This window comes from Empidonax traillii, unplaced genomic scaffold (genome assembly GCF_003031625.1).
Source record: "Empidonax traillii isolate 1590-97213 ecotype Southwest subspecies unplaced genomic scaffold, ASM303162v1 scaffold903:size462939, whole genome shotgun sequence".
Taxonomy (NCBI): Eukaryota; Metazoa; Chordata; class Aves; order Passeriformes; family Tyrannidae; genus Empidonax; species Empidonax traillii.
Genome location: NW_020956096.1, coordinates 330,301 through 348,009, shown reverse-complemented (window position 1 = coordinate 348,009; position 17,709 = coordinate 330,301). Strand labels below are relative to the sequence as shown.

Below are 17,709 nucleotides of genomic sequence, written 5' to 3'. Positions count from 1 at the left end.
GCACGATCAAATGCCCAGAGGAATTCTCTGACAATCACTCTTAACAATTCTAATTTACAGGAGGCCTTTCAAGCCCAGAAACTCAATTTACATAGGAGTAAAACATCCATCCCCTATTTAATCTGGAAGCAAATAGTAAGCAAAAGGCCAGTTTTGAATCTTGGTAAAGCACTTAAAGGAAAATCTCCCCTCTGCAGCTGTGTCATGACATGCTCAGCAGGAAACACATCTGTGGCATTTATTTTTAAGACAGCTATGTTTCCATGGCTGTACACATGGCCAGTACAAGCCTTATTCTGCATCCATGGATTTGTCATTCTAAAGAATTTCTCTAATAAGAAATCACATATTATTTTAGTAATATCTATGGCAATCCTCATCTGTCAGTTGTAGATAAATCACAGACGTGCAGGTGTCTGTATGTATATACATACATAAAAAAAAACTTTATGAAGGAAGAAATACTATGTTACCACATAATATTTTGGATGCCATTTGTAGAACAATACATAGAAAATCTGTTCGGCCAATAGCAATGCAAAAAAGGCCATAATCTGACTCATATAAAAAAGGTACTTATACACAGAAATACATATTCGGGGGGCAAGTTATTTATCTCACAGTTCAACAGAAAAACTGTAAACCCTTGGGGAATTTGCTTGTCCATCCACTGAGGACTCCTGTATGAGCAGAGTGTAACTAAGAGCCAGCTCCAGGCACTGCTACAGCAGGTTTGTCCTTGGCAGGGAGAAGCACATTCTTAGAACTTGTTTTTCACCGACTTTTCACTGCCTGCTCTTTCTGCTATTGAAATCACAGAATCACAAATGGTTTGGCTGAGAAAGGACCTTAAAATTCATGTCATCCTGCCACGGGCAGGGACACTTTCCACTAGCCCAGGTTGCTCCAAGCCAACCTGGCCTTGGACACTTCCAGGGATGGGGCACCCACAGCTGCTCTGGATAACCTGTGCCAGGGCCTCCCCACCCTCACAGGGAACAATTTCTTTCTAGAAATGGCAAAAAAAAAGAAAAAAATCCAGGGATAGGAGTAGGTGATATTAAAAATACAGTGAAAGGAAGCATCACAATGTGAACTATTTCTGCAAGGCACAACACAAGAAGTGTGGGTGACTGATCCAGGGGGAAAGCTCTTCAACTCTGTCCCTCAAACTTCCCTGCTCCTGTAAGGGAGATGCCAGGCCCTTCCAGTTGTCTTTATCCACTTCTCTGCTTCTCTCCCTCTCTCAGTGCAACCCTGCACCTCTGTTTCAACCATCTGTGATGCTGAAAAGACTCTGGGACAGTTCCAGTGACTAACAGCAAAAGAATACCCAGGCTGGGGTGGAAGTTTGGGACATGGGGATGGGAGGGGTTTTTGGTGCATATTTTCCATTGGATTAAGCAGTGGTATCAGAGTCCCACAAGTGCTGCTGCTAGCATGAGCCAAGTGATGCAGATGTATGGAGGGGTGAGATGGCTACTTTTTAGTGGTAATAAAACTCTCAGATCTGAAACCTTCACTTATGCAGAGAATCATCCCAGCTATGAGGACATCAATCTAAGTTTTTCTAACCACTGGAAATATAAAGGCTTCACTGAGAACTCAGAGTATACAGCCCCTCTTCAAAACACCTTAAGGAAACCTGGCCATGTAGCCCAACTCTCCTGTCACCTAAGCGTGGGTAAAAATGCTTGCCAAAGGTTATGGAGATATAGTTTCAGAGCTGTTCCAAAATTCTGGAAGATTATGCTTTTGTCTGCATCTCTTAATGCTTTAAAAAAAGCCCACAGGGTAGTAGAAGCACAACCTTAGTAAGGGCTTGGGTAAGACAATATGTCATGAGCAGTCAACCCTCAGCTTCGTGCCCGGGTCCCAGCCAGCGATGCAGCTCCACGCAGGGACACAGCACATCCCACAGCCCTCTCAGAGCCAGCCCTGCTCAAAGCCACCTCTGCCCTGGCCCAGTACCAGGCCAGGAATACTGCATGAACACACCAGATTACTTGGAATCAACTTGGATATTTTTAACCATCTTGCAGGGTACAGATATGCCCTTAAGTTCTTCTGTGCTCTGAGGCTATCTCTGGGCAGACAGAGGGAGCTGATTTATTCATCAGCCAAGGTCACAGTTTGTCCCTTTTTGTCTACAGAACATCAGGAACAATGTGGAAACACAGGAATAGGGAGGGGTTTAAAAGATATAAAACCTTGCTGGTTTCTTCAGGGCTGCAGGAGACATCAGGAAAATCCCAGCAGTAGGAAGCATGTGTCGAGTTCAGATGCCCAGAGCAAGATAACCCGTGGGAATTGCATTCTGACGGGGAGCATAACCCATGCAGGACAGCGATGTGACTGCCACAGGGACCCACCCAACACCTGGCCAGCCTGAAGAGATGGCTGATGCACACACACAGTTGCTGAAGCAGGATGCTGCTGGGGTGGGAGTGAGGAGCTGAGGTTTGCTACAGAGGCAGCAGTTCACCTCAGTGCCCATGTCCACTGCATTTACACAAAGCTCCAATGTCTCCAAAATTTCCAATTTTTCTGAAATTTGGCTGTCTGGCAGTCAGGCTGAGTCAAGCAGCTGAGCATATTGTAGACATGTTATTTGTCTCTATCTATTTTTCAATATTTACAGACCCAGAAAGGAGGCCAAGTACATCTGGAGCAGACAGGAACTACCATCAGATTTTATAAAGCCCAAAACCTTATCATACACACGGTACATATATTGCCTGATAGACTGCTCAGGGTGTTCCACAGAGATGAGGCAGCACAGGCAGCTCAGGGCTTGTGATTTCCCCTCCTAATATCTGAAATGTAAGCAATGTTTAAATAAGTGAAAATACTAATTTAATGGCAGAGACCAATGGAGGTGAATTCTGAAAGGTCTGGCTCTTCAAATTAGAGTGAATGGTCATTTCAGTGTGGGTTTGCTATTCTGTGTACTCATTTTAAAGAAGTGCAAAACTTCTTGGGATTCAGGACAGGAAAATGAACCTAATAGATGTTTCAATGCAGTACCTATACGTGCACTACACAGAAATATTGCCAGAGCAATTAGTGTTTGGTTACTCTCACCATCAAGACTTGGAATTCAACTAAAGTGACATGAGTGGAAATGGCTTTGGAGGTTTTGAAAATTTCAGATTAATGCATTTATCACAGCCACCAACACAGAATACCCTGTTGAGGTTTATAAAGAGGCAAACCATGACATGCCACATCTCATCAGAAACTATGTGACAGCTGTGTCAGTTAAAACTGATGACTGTGTAGAAGGTTCTCTGTGCTGGGTTTGCAAGGGCACATCACTTAACCAGAAGCACTTGTTTATGTTGAAAATAGTTGGAGGAGCCATGTCTTCGCTCCAAAAGTAACCACCGAAGCTGTTATAAAAAACACCCACCAACCGCACTCCTCTCCCAAACAAGATCTGTCTGCCTTTCAAACTAAATATTCACAAGTGAAGTTTCACAGTTAGATGAGCTGAATGGTGAAGTTCCAAGATACCTAAAGGGATGGAAGATTCTACCAGTTTGTCATATCAGAACATTATTTTAATTGTGCCAAAACAGATTGGTTTCTCTCCCCTCCCTTCCTTTTTTAAAATTATTCTTTTTAAGTGAAAAAGCATAAATTGCATATATCAGAAAGCCTTACAGGAGGTGAAAAAAAATCAAAATAATTTTTAAGATATCCATCCACCCACCCACCCATCCATCCACTCATCCATCCTTTTCATCATTTTTTATGTATTCATTCAGCTGCAGAAGGTACTGAGGACTCCTTGCAGCTGAAAGCTGTATGACTGCTTACAGAGATTTAAAAAAAAAAGAGAGCGAGAAACTTTCCTTTTCAGGACAAAGTCCTGTCCTTGCAGTAAGACACACAAAAAACATCATCATGGGGAAGGGGTACAAATCAAATAAAAGATGTTTCACTTTAAAGAAATCAGTGACCAACAAAATACATCTACATCACAGAGGCTTTTCACCTTCCCATGGTCTCAGTGACACGGCCATGCAAAGGTGCACTGAGATACTGCCAGCATTTGGCTTAGTTTGTTTCACAAGTACCTTTCACTTGTTTCAGTATATTTCCTAATTCATACTCCAAGAGGTTAGCAACATAAATACCACAAGTTTATATCGACAGAAGAAATTAAATGTCAAAGACTTCATAAACAGAGCTCAGCTTTGGGAGGCATTGCATGACGCTGTCAGTAAATGCTTACAGTCGTGCAATTTATTGTCCTTATCATCTCTTAATTGCTTTAACAGTAAGTGCTGACCTCCTAGGTCTGTGCTGTAAAACGAAGCAGAGTTGTGCTTTGCACTTTCACAGTGCTCTTGATATCCAAGGCACAGCTCCAGCTGATTTCCATGAAAGCTGGGGAGGCAGCTCGGCACATCTGAGCTCTGCTGACATCCAAAACAAAAGAAACACACCATTCATTGCCCAAAGTTTGACTAAAGTGATTTTTATTTTTTAATTCTAAGAAAGGGTTTCTTCTAAAATGATTTATTAATACAGAATCCAGTTCTCCAGGTTGGAACTCAGCTTTATGAACAGCAAGACCATAAGTGAGAGTCGGCAAGACAGAAGCCCTGCTCTTGCTGACTCTTGCCTTTTACCCATTTAGGTTCAAGTGCACTATTCTGGCTTTTCCCAATGTTTGGTTGCATTTCTGAAGTTTCTCTAATTTTAAAAATTACTCCAAAAGGCTGAAAAATAGGATACATCCCTTATCTCAGGATAACACCTCAGCAAAATGTCAGGTTCCAAAGGAAAATGGTGTACTCAGTTAGAATCTCTTGATTATATTAGAGAAAACCTAATTACTTATCTAGTTAGATTAAATTTTACCAGTGGAATATGATCTCAGCCTGCAGACACCCAGCCAAAGAAGATGAAGTCTAGCACAGTTTCAGGAAACTGAAAATGGGTTGTAACAAAAATAAGTGAAGCAACTTAAGTGTAAAGAGCATCACCAGTTTCATCCATAATCCATCAGAAATCTCAGTTTCAGAAACACAACCATTTATCCTTCCTCCCAGAATAAAGTCACATATGAACACCAAGCATTTATGAGGACAATCAGGTACATCCCAGAATGTGTCCTCAATAATTCACCAGATAAAGTAATCAATAAATAAACCCAAGAACCATAAAAAGGAAACAGCATCAGTAGAATATTCTTTTGAAGTCTTTTCATTACAAAAACAAGGAAGCAAAATCCCTCAGGAGATTTAAAGTATGGATGAACTGATAGATGTAATCAGCTTCACAGCAGCCTGAGGTGGCACCACCCCTCAGCTGAGAAGAAACCTGTGTTAGGAAGAGTTTAGAGCTGATTAAGAGTTCAGGGACCATTTTTTAGATGTAACACACTTAGTGTTCCACGATGGACAGCGATGACAGCACACTCCCAGTCAGTTCCTACAGCTCAGGTGGCAGCAGGAAATTATGAGGGTACAGAAAGATGTCAGCACTGTCCCCTGGCACTGAGTAAATGTGCAGTCACAGAGTCCTCCCAGGGCTGGAAACTTAATAACTTACAGAAGCTGGACTTCAGTTTGCACTAAAATTTTTGTTCACCAAAAGTGGTCTTTCTCAAGGGGAGTTTTAGACAACTATGAAAATATTTTGAGCCATTTTGTTTAATCATTACAAAGCTTGAATTGACCCGCTTACTGATTTTTTTTCCCCTCTCAGAAAGGGGGAAGAAATGCTCACATTTTAAGCAATTAACATAATGTGATTTTCCAGTGAGATCATCCTTCCTCATTATCACAAAACACTGCAAATTACTCTCCAGTATGACTAACCTACTTCTGCAAATAGTCCTAAGGCTATCTTGGAATGTAACACCAACAGTCCTGGGGCTGTCATGGATCATAACAAAACAAAATTGCTGCTTGTAAATACGAAAATCAAATCAACATCTCCAATCCAGATAGATACAGCTCATTTAGGAAGTGAGCAAAACAACAAGGAATCTGAATTGGTCTCATCCCTGGAGTTTGGGGTTTGACTCTTGATTGATCACTGTTTTAAACAAAGCAGAATTCATTAAGCCAGTACCCAGAGCTGAACAAGAGTCCCAGCTGGATGCCCTGTCCATGAATTAATTGCTTCTCAGGGAAGACGGGCAGAACACCAGGACAGGCTCCCAGAAGGAAAAAAGCAGATATCAGCAGTGTATGCTGATGAACAGCAGACACTTAGGGCAGAGTTCTGGGGCCATTCAGTGGCCAACCCTTTCCAACTGTCAACAGCCAAGATGCATCTTAAGGAAGGTGGATAAAGGAGGGATTTCCCTCCCTCCTTCACCTGTCAGAGACACACAGAGGAATCTTCTGCAGTGTCCAGGTCTGTTCTGCTGGAAGTATCCACCTCTAGCTATAGGGAACCACAATCTCTGGCCATAGGGAACATCCCTGTCTAGCTGCAGGAAACATCCTCCCCTGGCTGTAGAGAATTCTGTCACAGTTAAACTTCAGGAGATGAGTGACATGAACAATAATGAGTTCAAAACAAAAAAAAAGTGGGACATCCAAAATACAAAACAACTACGTCATGACAGTCTTAGGCAGTAGATTCTAGAAGTGAGGGGTTAACACAAATGCCACCAGTAACTGTACAGACATTATAACCACTATGAACATCTTGTTTTACAAACTGTCACTAACGGACCATTAGGCAAAAGCTGATGAAGTCTTCAATGGCCACAAAAAGTGACAGTGGAATCCTGGCTACTATAAATGAAGCTGAAATGGTTGAAATGATCCTAAATTCACAATTATCAAGTCTATAGAAAACTCATTAGAATAGAGTAAAGCTGGCTGAGGCATTTCTGCCTACATATAATTTAAAAGAGGCAGAGTAGAAGAGCACAAAGGCAACTGCTAAATTTCACAGCTCTTATAAAAACTATATTGCAGCCAATTTTATAGGAGATGAGTAATATTTGTTCCTGGATTGATCAGTCATTCAGGCAGGAGAAGAGCTTTATGGCCTGGCTTTCCTCAACAAGATTTCCATCTTCAATGGCTTTGGGTACAGCTCTGAAGAAATGCTTTGACATTGCACACTCAACTCTCTTTCTTGATCCCTACTGTCCATTGGTTGTCCTCAATGAAAGGAGACCACAGCTGCTTTCCACAGCTATCACCTTTGGGGTTGTGGTAGGTCTCCTGGTGCAGAAGGTGATCCTAGGGTTGTGCATGTACAAAGTTAAACTGCCCTGTGCTGAGCTGACAGTATGCCAAGTCACCACAGCTGTGAGTAAGGAAGCACAGCCACCTGGCACTTTCAGGCTGACTATAACAAGTTCTGTGGCAAGAAGAATGGACTTCAGGCATTATTATAGGAGTTATACATTATTAACAGGTTGTCCAGGACACAGGTGGAGTCACCATCCCAGGAGGGGTTTAGGAGGCACCTGGGGACATGGTCAGTGGTGGCCTGGTGTGGTGGTTTTAATCTAGGCCTTCCCTGGTTACCAGTTGGTAACCAAGGAAGGGGCAGTGTTCCCAGTATTCCATACGATTTTTACGTAAATCGTGGTATAAATAAGAAGGAAGGAGAAGCCTTCGTTCTTCTTCTCTTCCGCCGAAGTTTGGGAACAGTGGGTCCCTGTGTTGGTCTCGCTTATCTAAGGCTGAGGCTGCAGCATCCACTGGCCTGCCATGTGGAACCCTGGAGAGTGCTGGCTGTGTCTGCCAAGCCTACTTTCTAAGGGACGTGGTGAGATTAGTTTCACTAGTTATTTTACTGGTTCTCGGGTTTGATTGCACATATCTATTCAGTGTCCCTTTTTGTTTCCTTTTGTCCCTTTTTCCCCTTTCCCTATCCCTTCAGGAGGTGTTTGGATTCCCGTTTGCTGTGTACATAGCATCTTAACTGTAATATACATAAAATATATTTTTTATATAACTACCTTGATTTTCGGGTTCTTCAATTTGCATAGTTTTTTTCCTTTGCCCTGGGGGAAGTAGAAAGGGGGGAAGAGAGGGGCTGCTACTGGGGGGTTGGGCATTTGGCAAGGAGCCAAGTACAAACCATCACACCTGGGCAGTGCCGAGGGAACGGTGGGGTTTGATGATCTTAGGGCTCGTTTCTAACCTAAACAGTTCTATGATTCTAGGATTCTAATTTTTTTTTTCCCCAAGAGGAATCATTACAATTCTAGAAGAAAACCAAAAGTTCACAGATCACACATTAAACATACTAGAATAAAACTTCATCTCTCATATGAGAGATGGAAGGGTACTCAGTTCTTGTAACACCTTATTCTCCAATAAAAATAACTGTCTTCATATTTAATGAAATGATACCAGCTGCTTCTTTTTTATCCTACCAACCATCAGCCTGCTGTGGCTCCATGGACCATGTGCAACCTGTTTTTTGGTTAAAAGCAGCAGCTATGCAAAATATCCACTGCATTTCCACATCTCCCTCAACAGAGCTGAGTTAGGCCAACCACATCCCCAAGTGTGCAGTTCTTACAAACAGCAGCAAAGATCATCAGTGTTACCCATCCAGAGCTACTGCACTTCCAGCCACAGGAGAGGACAGAGCTCAAAGAACCATTATGTAAAGATTATTACAAATTTGGTTGAAATTCAACTGAGTCAGTCAGAAACTTCCTATTTTTAGTATGTATGATATAACATCATCTGTGGCAAGGCTAAAAGACTTTGTAATACAGTTAAGCATTAAAAAAAGTCAAGAACAGCAGTGAAAGCAAAACTTCGGTGTTAATTTCTATGTCAGGGCAGGATGTATTTCTGGCATAAACTTCAGACTTTTAAAGGTTGCACAAAAACAGAGGCTTTTCTTTTTAGCACTCTCATGTACTATATACAGACAGGGTAACGGAACCCATTATGGCAGCAATTTTCTAAACACTACACATAGTTCTGTCACCAAATGAAAGCACTAGTAATGGCTGCAAGCCTGCTCTTACTTTGGGCATTTCTCCTTTGAAAGTCATTACCATCTCTTCAGCAGGCATTGGTCCTCAGCGTGTTACACAAGTCCATCTGAGTGGGACAACAGAACACTCCAGATGTTCCAAGTTTTACTGATGTTTACAAAGCTCATACATCTGGCTATAATTTCATTACCAGCCAATGTGCTCCTTGACCCGCGAGCATTCAACATGGCAAGAGATCCAAATGCTGCCGACGCTAAAAGGACAACTTTGGAAATTAAACACAAATACTTTGAACATTTTCAGTGAAATAATTTTCCTCTCTGGTCAGAGGTAAACTCACTAGGAAAAGCCAAAAATACTTAGTACGTTACCTTCTTAACATTTTATTCAATGTGAAAAAGTTTAATGGACTATGGTTCTTAACTAACTCTTCATATACCATACTATATTTTATTAAATTTTATTTAAATAATGAGTTGTTACTTAGAACACTGGAAGCTAAAGGTGATCGATAAGGGGAAGATAAAGGCAAATGTTTTTATGACTCACAGAAGTAGACAAGACTCCACAATTGAGTTTACTCTTGTTTATATCAAGTTGTGTTTTCTGCACTTCCTAGCAGTCTCCTTAGAAGATCAGGAACCAAATTCTGGTGGTCAGTGCATCCACCAAACTTTCAACCAGTAAAGACACTTGTGAAAATCTGCTGAATATCCATGTCCAGAGTCTGTCTTTCTCTAATATATATCAACTTAAACACGGCACTGCTTCTATATCAGAACAGCAAAGACACATTAGCAAGAGATGTTGAACTGGCACAATGATATTTGCAAATCCCACCTTTTGCTAGAGAGGAAGGAAAAGGATAAAAACAGGACATCCATCAGGTTAACAGGAAAAGTAGGAAGAAAAGCCTGACTAAAAGTATCCAACTTTGCAATTAATATAGTCCATTCAGTAGCCAGCTGGGAGACACATTTTAATCAGGTTTCTAGTCAAGACTGCAGATATCCACGTCTGTAGTCATTGCTGCATTTGTTCTTTATATTTATTATAGAATAAAATAGCTCAGGTTGGAAGGGACCTACAATGATCATTGTGCCCAGCTCCCTGCTCCTCACAGGACTACCTAGAACAAAACCCTATCACTAAGAGCATCCTACACACACCAGAGCTCTGTCAGGCTTGGGAACGTGACCACTGCCCTGAGGAGCCCGTTCCAGTGTCCAACCACCCTCTGGGGGAAGAACCTTTTCCCAGTGTCCAACCTGAGCTTCCCCTGACACAGCTTCCTTCCAGCTCCTCGTGACCTGGTCACCAGAGAGCAGAGATCAGCACCTTCCTCCCATAAGGGAGGTGCAGAATGCAATGGGGTCACCCTTCTCTTCTCCAGGCTGAACTGGCCACATGCCCTCAGACACTCTTTGCACATCTTACCCCTGAGGCCTTTCATCATCCTGGTCACACTCCCATCCTTCAATGTCCTTTGTATGTTGGGGCACCCAAAACTGCCCCCAGGGCTCCAGGTGGGGCTGCCCTGGAGCAGAGCAGAGCAGGACAATCACCCCTTCACCCAGATGGAGATGCTTTGCCTGATGTTCCCCAGGGCACAGTTGGCCCTTTGGGCTACCAGGGCACTGCTGACCCCTACTGAACTTGCCATCGACCAGGACCCCCAGGTCCCTTTCCAGGGGCTGCTCTCCAGCCTCTTGTCCCCAAATTTGTACATATAACCAGAATTAGCCCATCCCCTGTGCAGAATCTGGTACTTGTTCTAGTTAGATTTCATACAGTTGGGACTGCCCAGCCCTCTGCTCTGCCCAGACCTCTCTGTAAGGCCCCTCTACCCTCGAGGGAGTCCATAGTTCCTCCCAGTTTAGTATCATCAGCAAACTTAATGTATCTTTGATTCCTACACCCAAATAATTCATAAAAACATTCAAAAGCACCACCACCTGAGCTCTGGGGAACCCCACTGGTGACTGGCCACCAGCCTGATGTGACCCCATTTACTGTACCCCTTTCATTGCTCACCCAGTATATGACGGACTTGTCTGGCTGCATGTGGGACAGTCTATTCAGGAGGATGCTGTCGTGGTTTTGCTCTGGGTCAATTTTTTCTCACCTCCCACACAATTACTATAAATTGAGAGAAGGTTTGTGCAGACAAAAGAGATCTGATTTGGGAAAATAATATTAACATCTATTAGTAGCAAGATAAAAAACTAAAGAACTATATCTACAACAATTCTAATTAGGTAAAAGTATTATGTATTTACAGAAATACCTTTCCCCCTTTTGTATCAGTCCAGGAGGAGAAACAGTCTCTTTTTCTATTTTTGGAGCTCCAGGTCCTTTCAATAACTCTGCAGCACTTTAAAGCTCTTCTTCTGTTATCTCTAGGATGACAACTCCTATTTGTTGCAGCTGGAACCGTTTATCTCTCTCTTCTGTGTCAGCCTCAGGGCTGGGCCTAACCCCCTCCTGGGCTAAGACCGGAGGCTGGGGGGCTATCCAGGCCCTGAAGGGTCTTCTCTTCCATGGACTGCAAGGGGACACTTGCATAGATCTTCCCCACAGGGTCACAGGGGATAATGGCTTTGAGTCCACCCCTGTTTCCTGTGGGGTCCCTCCCCACGGGAGAACAGTCTTTAATAGACTTTTCCGACATGAGTCCATCTCTCAGACAACAAGGCCTTCCATTCTCTGCTGTCTCTCAGGGTCACAAATTTAGCTGCACCAGCATGGATCCTTCATTCGGATCCCAACTCAGGGTCACAAATCTCCAGCACCAGCACGGATCTCTCACCGAGATCTCAAGCTTACCTGAGCCCTCTCACTCCAGCATAAGCCTCTCTTAGGGTCACAAATCTCCAGCAGCAGCATGGATCCCTCACTTGGATCCCAACATCTTACCCGAGCTGTTCTGCTCTGGTGTAAGTCTCTCCATGGCTTACAAACCTCTGTTTCATTTCAGGTCTTCTCATGAAATCTCAGCTTCCTCCTGCATCCACAAGCTCCTCTATGAGCTGCATGGGGGTCTCTTCACCCCAGTAATCTTCCACAGGTGGCAGGGATTTACTTTTCAGTCTTTTCCCTGCTGAAGGGAGAGAGTGAAAGAGGGGAGAGAAGCAGCCCACGCTTCAAACTTCTCTCTCCTGCTGCTGCCAGCTTTGACCTTGGAGGTCTGTGCTATCTCTCTCTCTCTCTGGAATTCCTTTTGCAGCCTGTCTTGTCCAGGTTCTTCTCTAAAGTGGTTTTTTCTCTACTCTCCTACAGGAGAGAAGGGGGGCTTCAGTGCCACACCTGCCCCTGGCCCAGGGCCAGGGGAAGAGGGGGCCTGACCCCACTTGGGGCCTGCCTCTCTCTCTCTACATGGCTCCTAATTTCAAGTGCACAACAAACTTCTCTTCCATTTTCTTAAAAATGTTATTGGCAGAGGCGTTACTGAAACTTTTGATTGGCTTTTTCTCCGGAAATCCACCTGGACAAAACTATCCTCAGCCCCAGGGGCTGGCTGGTGGGCAAAACCATGGCAGATGCTGTGAGAGATGGTATCAAAAACTTTGTTAAACCCCAAACTCACCATATCCACTGCCTTCTCTTGGTTGTAAGTGGAAAGCAAGCAGGTTAAGCAGGACTTTCCCCTCATGAAGCTGTGCTGGCTGTGACCAGTGACTGCACTGTCTCTCAACTGTTTTTCAGTAACTCCCAGAATAACCTTCTCCATAATTTTACCAGGCACTGAAGTGAGACTGACATGCCTGTAGGTTCCAGGCTCTTCCTTCTTACCCTGCTTGAAAACTTGGACAACAATTGCTACCTTCCAGTCAATAGGAACCTCTCCACTCAAAACCACTGAAAAATAATGGAGAGAGGTCCCACAATAACATTCACCAGCTCTTTCCATACCCTGGGATGGCTTCCATCAGGCCCCATAGATTTATGCACATTCAGCTGAAAGAGCCAGTCTTGAACAAGCTCAGGATTTGCTGGGAGTTTGTCATCCTCCTAGTCAAGGACTCTGGTCCATACACGTTCTTTTTCAGTTCCAGAAGAAGAACCCTGCTCAGCCAACCCCTCCTGCTTCCCTGCTGGCATGTCTGCCCATGCTTTGGAATTGCCCACAACCTCTGCAAACTGCACATCTCAGAGGGCACCTTTTCTAGCTGGCCCCCTCAGTCCCTGCAGCAAAAAGTTATCTTCAACGTGCTTCAGAAATTTCCTGGATCCATTTGTATCCACTGTAGGATATTTCCAGTTGATGTCAGGGAACTTAAAATCACTCTTAAGGCCCAGAGCACTTGATTTAGAGATATTCCTTAATTCCTTGTAGAATAATTCATCAGTGTTGTTGTCCTGGCCAGGTGGTCAATAGTAGACTCCCAAAACATACTCCCACAACTCCTCCTATATATAAATATATCTATATACACACACATTTTAAAAAAAGGTAACTTTTTACTTGTACATGTAGATTATGCCCTAACACTTCATTTAGAACTGCCAAGCCTTGACATCTTCATTATAACCATTTCCGTTATTACACAGATGGAAATATAAGGGTCTTTCCAGTGCCTCCCAAAGACTAATAAATGTTGAAAGAAGAAGCTTCCATAAACCTGTAAGACCTCAACATTAACATTCACAGGATGTTTTCTAGAACAATACAGATGGACTAAGGAAAAAAGAAATTCAGGGTGTTATTAGTTTGGGGTAACTATTATTTTAGGGCCTTGAAAAACTATTTATGGTTCCATTTCAGTCTGTGTCACACAAACACAAATTCCTGCCCCAAACAGTTCTGGCTATGAATTACAGATAGAATCTTCAGTAGGCAGAATTCCAGCACCTCTAGTTGGTCACCCTGGGAAAATTAGCTGCTTGTTACATGCACTGAAGCAATACTTATGGGATGCTGTACAACCAAAGGAAAGATTTGATACACATCCCAAAGAAAATGCTTTGTTAATCAGACCCCAGGGAATGCAGTTAGAGCAAGGAAGTGCTGGGAGAAGGAATAGTCTGAGAACTATTTTCTGGGGGCTGACAAATTTTACATTCCTGCTCACCCAGGATTTTCTTTTTCCCAGTTTTATCCTGTTTTAACTTTATGCTTCCTCTGTTTCCCCAGTGCAGTTCGACATGATGAGGGCCTGTAACCTCATCGCCACGGTGGCTCTGACTGCGGGCCAGCTCATCTTCGTGCTGGGGCTGGTAGAGCTCCCCCTCATCTCCCAGGACACCCAGTGGTGGGAGGAGGCCATAGCTGCCGTGTTCCAACTTGCCAGTAAGTACACTTCTTTTTACTGGTGGAAAAGTACTCAGTATCTATTAAATCCAGGTGGAAAAGAGTTTCTTACTTTATAAATCTTTCAAGTGACAAAGAATAGCAAAAAGGCCTAAATCTAAAAGCAAGTTCATTGTCTTTGACAAGCTCTCCCCATGAGATTCTGCAGGACATGAATAGAAGCTTTTATCTGGGATATATCAGAATGAGGCTTCTGCCAACCAAGAAAAACAAGCCTTTATTATTTCCTACGAAACCAGGAAGGCAAACATAAAAGAAATAAACTGGATGCACTGTAATCCCACAATTTAGCAGGACAAAATATACCAAAGGAACTGTGAGAAAGCAAAGCAGAAGGGCTACAAAAATTTTTGAAGCCTTGTTGAAACATGGTTATTTGCTTTTAGCTAACTGAATTTTACTCAAAGACCACCAGCTGGATTTTGGCAGACAGATACCTCTACAATCCAGCAAATAAAACTGAAGTCAACTCATACCACTGACTGCTATAAATAAAATTCCCACAGCAGTTCTCACGGACTGTACACAGAAATGCATGAGGAAAGGAGGAAATGGGTTTATCACAATTCCATGTTGACAACAGTGGCAACAAAGTATAAACATTCTGCAATAATACCTTTCTTTACTACATAAAGTAAGTCACTCAGTATTCATTACACTAAGAGTCCAATCCTATAAAATATCCATGCAGGAAACTGCCATTAATGGAGTAACATTCCAGCTGCTTACAAGATCAGATTAAAAATACAACATTTATGTATACATTTTTATATATACATAATTAATGTAAAAACTAGCTTATAATAAAGCAACACCATTTTGTTTTAAATTTCAATTTCAAATTTAACAACTCAGAATATTAAGAATGGCATAAAGCCACTGAGACCTCAGGTTTACACCACTGCAAGATCAGAATCTGGCCTAGGTCATTCAAGTAAGGTCTCACAGCAATAAAACGTTCAGGTTTATTTAGGTACATTAAGGACGAGGAACCTGAAATCCAGACAGAGGTTCTGTAATTCTCAAAGCACCTGATCCGGCTTCCGGTGCAGCAAGAGCCTCAAGCACCAGCCAGTGCTGCCAAAAGACAGATATGTGGCCTTAGAATCACAGAATCACAGGATCAGCCGGGTTGAAAAGGACCTCTGAGATCACTGAGTGCAACCCTTGATCCAATCCCGCCGTGGTTCCCAGACCATGGCACTGAGGCCACATCCAGTCTCATCCTAAACACCCCCAGGCCTTGCCATAAAAGCCCTCCCTACAGGCCCCCATGGTCTGTGTAACTGTGGGTACCTTCTGGAGAGTTCTCCTGCCCCTCTGTGTGCCTGCTGTGCTCTCCCTCCTCCTACCCTCCCTGAGCTCGCCCTGTGTGTCTCTCCCGAGCAGAAAGGCATTCTGGCCCTGTTTGGACGTGTTGTTTCATTGACAAGCAGCACAGGGGACAGCCGTGGGCCTTTCTTCTGCCACAGCTGCTAATTTTAGACTGGGCCTTTTTTTTTTTTTTTTTTTTTTTTTTTTTTTTTTTTTTTTTTTTTTTTTTTCCTGTGCTGGAGTCTGTTTTAAACACAGTTAGAGAGAGACTGAAGGGCGCCAGGATATCCCGACACAGGAGAAGGAAATGCCTGCTATTACCTGTTATGCAAGCTGAACCTTGAAATCCCCAGTGCTGGGAGGGGAGAGGGAGGAAAGCCAGAGTCGGAATGATTAACAAAACACAAATGAGAATGGCTGAAGAAGCTGTTGGATCAAGGAGTTCATCTGCCTGCCTGTGTTCAAGAGGTGTGAAGGGATGGATCTGGCAGCCCGTGACAGCTACAATGACACTGAGGATCTGAATCTCCAGAAATAACACAGTGACTGCCACTGCCCCGTTCCCCATCCCTTTGCAGCTGCACCACACTCTCCTCACTCACCACACATCAGATGGTTTTCTGCCCATGATAATCATTTTACATCTCATTATCTTAATGTAAGTTTTATGTTTAAAAGAATTCATTCCTGATATCCAGAACAACCTGCTGAAGTCTTCTGGAATACATACTTTTGCAAAAAAGTGGGAAGAAGTTGTCATATCTGCCATTATCACAATAAAATGGGATGACTCCCTCAAAACCTCCCTACTTTTTTAGGACAGCAGTGTATCCACTGCTGACTCCCTGGGATATCAGGGGTCTGCACTCACCAAATTCCCTGGATTGGGCCCAGCTGACAGCGATTTAGACATTATAGATGAAGTGCCTTTGATATCAGACGAAACCCACGTGCAAAGGGTGAGCAAGCCCAGCATTTCCATTGCTCCAATGAAGGATTGGTGCTGCACTGGGAGACAGAGAGTTCTACATCGAGAGGGAAGACAGTGGCCACCCCATATCTCATGAGCCATAGGTGACACTCAGTCTCTGAGCCCCCACTCTGAGACAGTGACCTCTCAGCCTTTCTCAAAGAAAAGTAGCAATACTGGGCAAAAACATCAGAATAGTGAATACAATGCATGTATTTAAAAGCAGTTGGTCCATTCAAACAGTCCAAGAGAAACCCCTGCAAAGCTCTTCCCTGCTTCTTTTGAAGGGTTAAAGCCAAGCTACTTCAGGTCAGACAGATTATTTGTGTGAGAAGAATAGGCAATATTTAAGAATGAACATAATGAGATCTTACTAAACATTTCTGGCTGAGTAATTTCTGTTTATTACACTTTCAAATGAAAGGACACTAGCATCAACCTCCTGTTTTTTCCTTTTCAAAAGCCAAATGATCTGAGGAATTGTTCTACAATTCCTCATCCTGCCAGTACTTTCAGAAATTATCTTGAATCACGTTCCCTCTAATTTCAACTTCTGCCTGATCTCTACCTTTCATCCTGGAATATGCCAACAAGTGCTGAATAGAACTGCAGTGGTCACTGGTAGAATGAGATCTCATATTATGAGGGAAGGTTCAAACTATGATTTTCTTATTTTTAGTCAATTGAAACTCTTTCATTAGAGTTTCCCAGGGTCTGAACAGAAGTTCTTGTTGGCTAAGAAAACTAAGTGCGCTAAGTGTTATCTCCAGAGTCTATCACAAGCTCAAATCAACCTAATCCACTGGAGCTTGCAGTGGCTCCAAGCTCCACCACTTCCTCACTCCTGCCACCTGCACAAGCATTTGACAGCCATTCAAAAAGGATGGACCTCTGACAGAAAATAAAGCCCCAGGAAGCAAAGAGGAAGGAAAAAAGAGAGGAAACAGCACTGCTCCTGGGACAGCAATGGGATTCACACAGCTCCAAAGCTCTGCAGCCTCACACCTCCCTAGTAACAGGAAAGTGAGCTGTTTGCTTTGGAAAAGGCTCCTAGTGAAAATGGAACCAGTGTTGTATGTGGAATTTTGTGTCAAAGCTCAGAAATTCCCCTCTAGAGGGTTTTGGAGTTTCTAGTTTTTTCCAAGGAACTGTTACAAACTCCATGAG

The 17,709-nt window shown here is 43.1% G+C and overlaps 2 protein-coding genes across 2 annotated transcripts in view; one reads left to right on the top strand and one right to left on the bottom strand.

The window, feature by feature from the left end:
• IFT140 (intraflagellar transport 140) overlaps positions 1-17,709 on the bottom strand; it is a 74,387-nt gene that overhangs the window by 19,008 nt on the left and 37,670 nt on the right. The gene's annotated exons all lie outside the window — the stretch shown is intronic.
• The window catches only part of TMEM204 (transmembrane protein 204), a 32,117-nt gene that overhangs the window by 2,584 nt on the left and 11,824 nt on the right, over positions 1-17,709 (top strand). Inside the window, exon 2 of the mRNA XM_027902732.1 lies at positions 14,082-14,237. Coding sequence (XP_027758533.1) covers positions 14,082-14,237 — 156 coding nt within the window. The remainder of the gene's footprint in view (positions 1-14,081; positions 14,238-17,709) is intronic.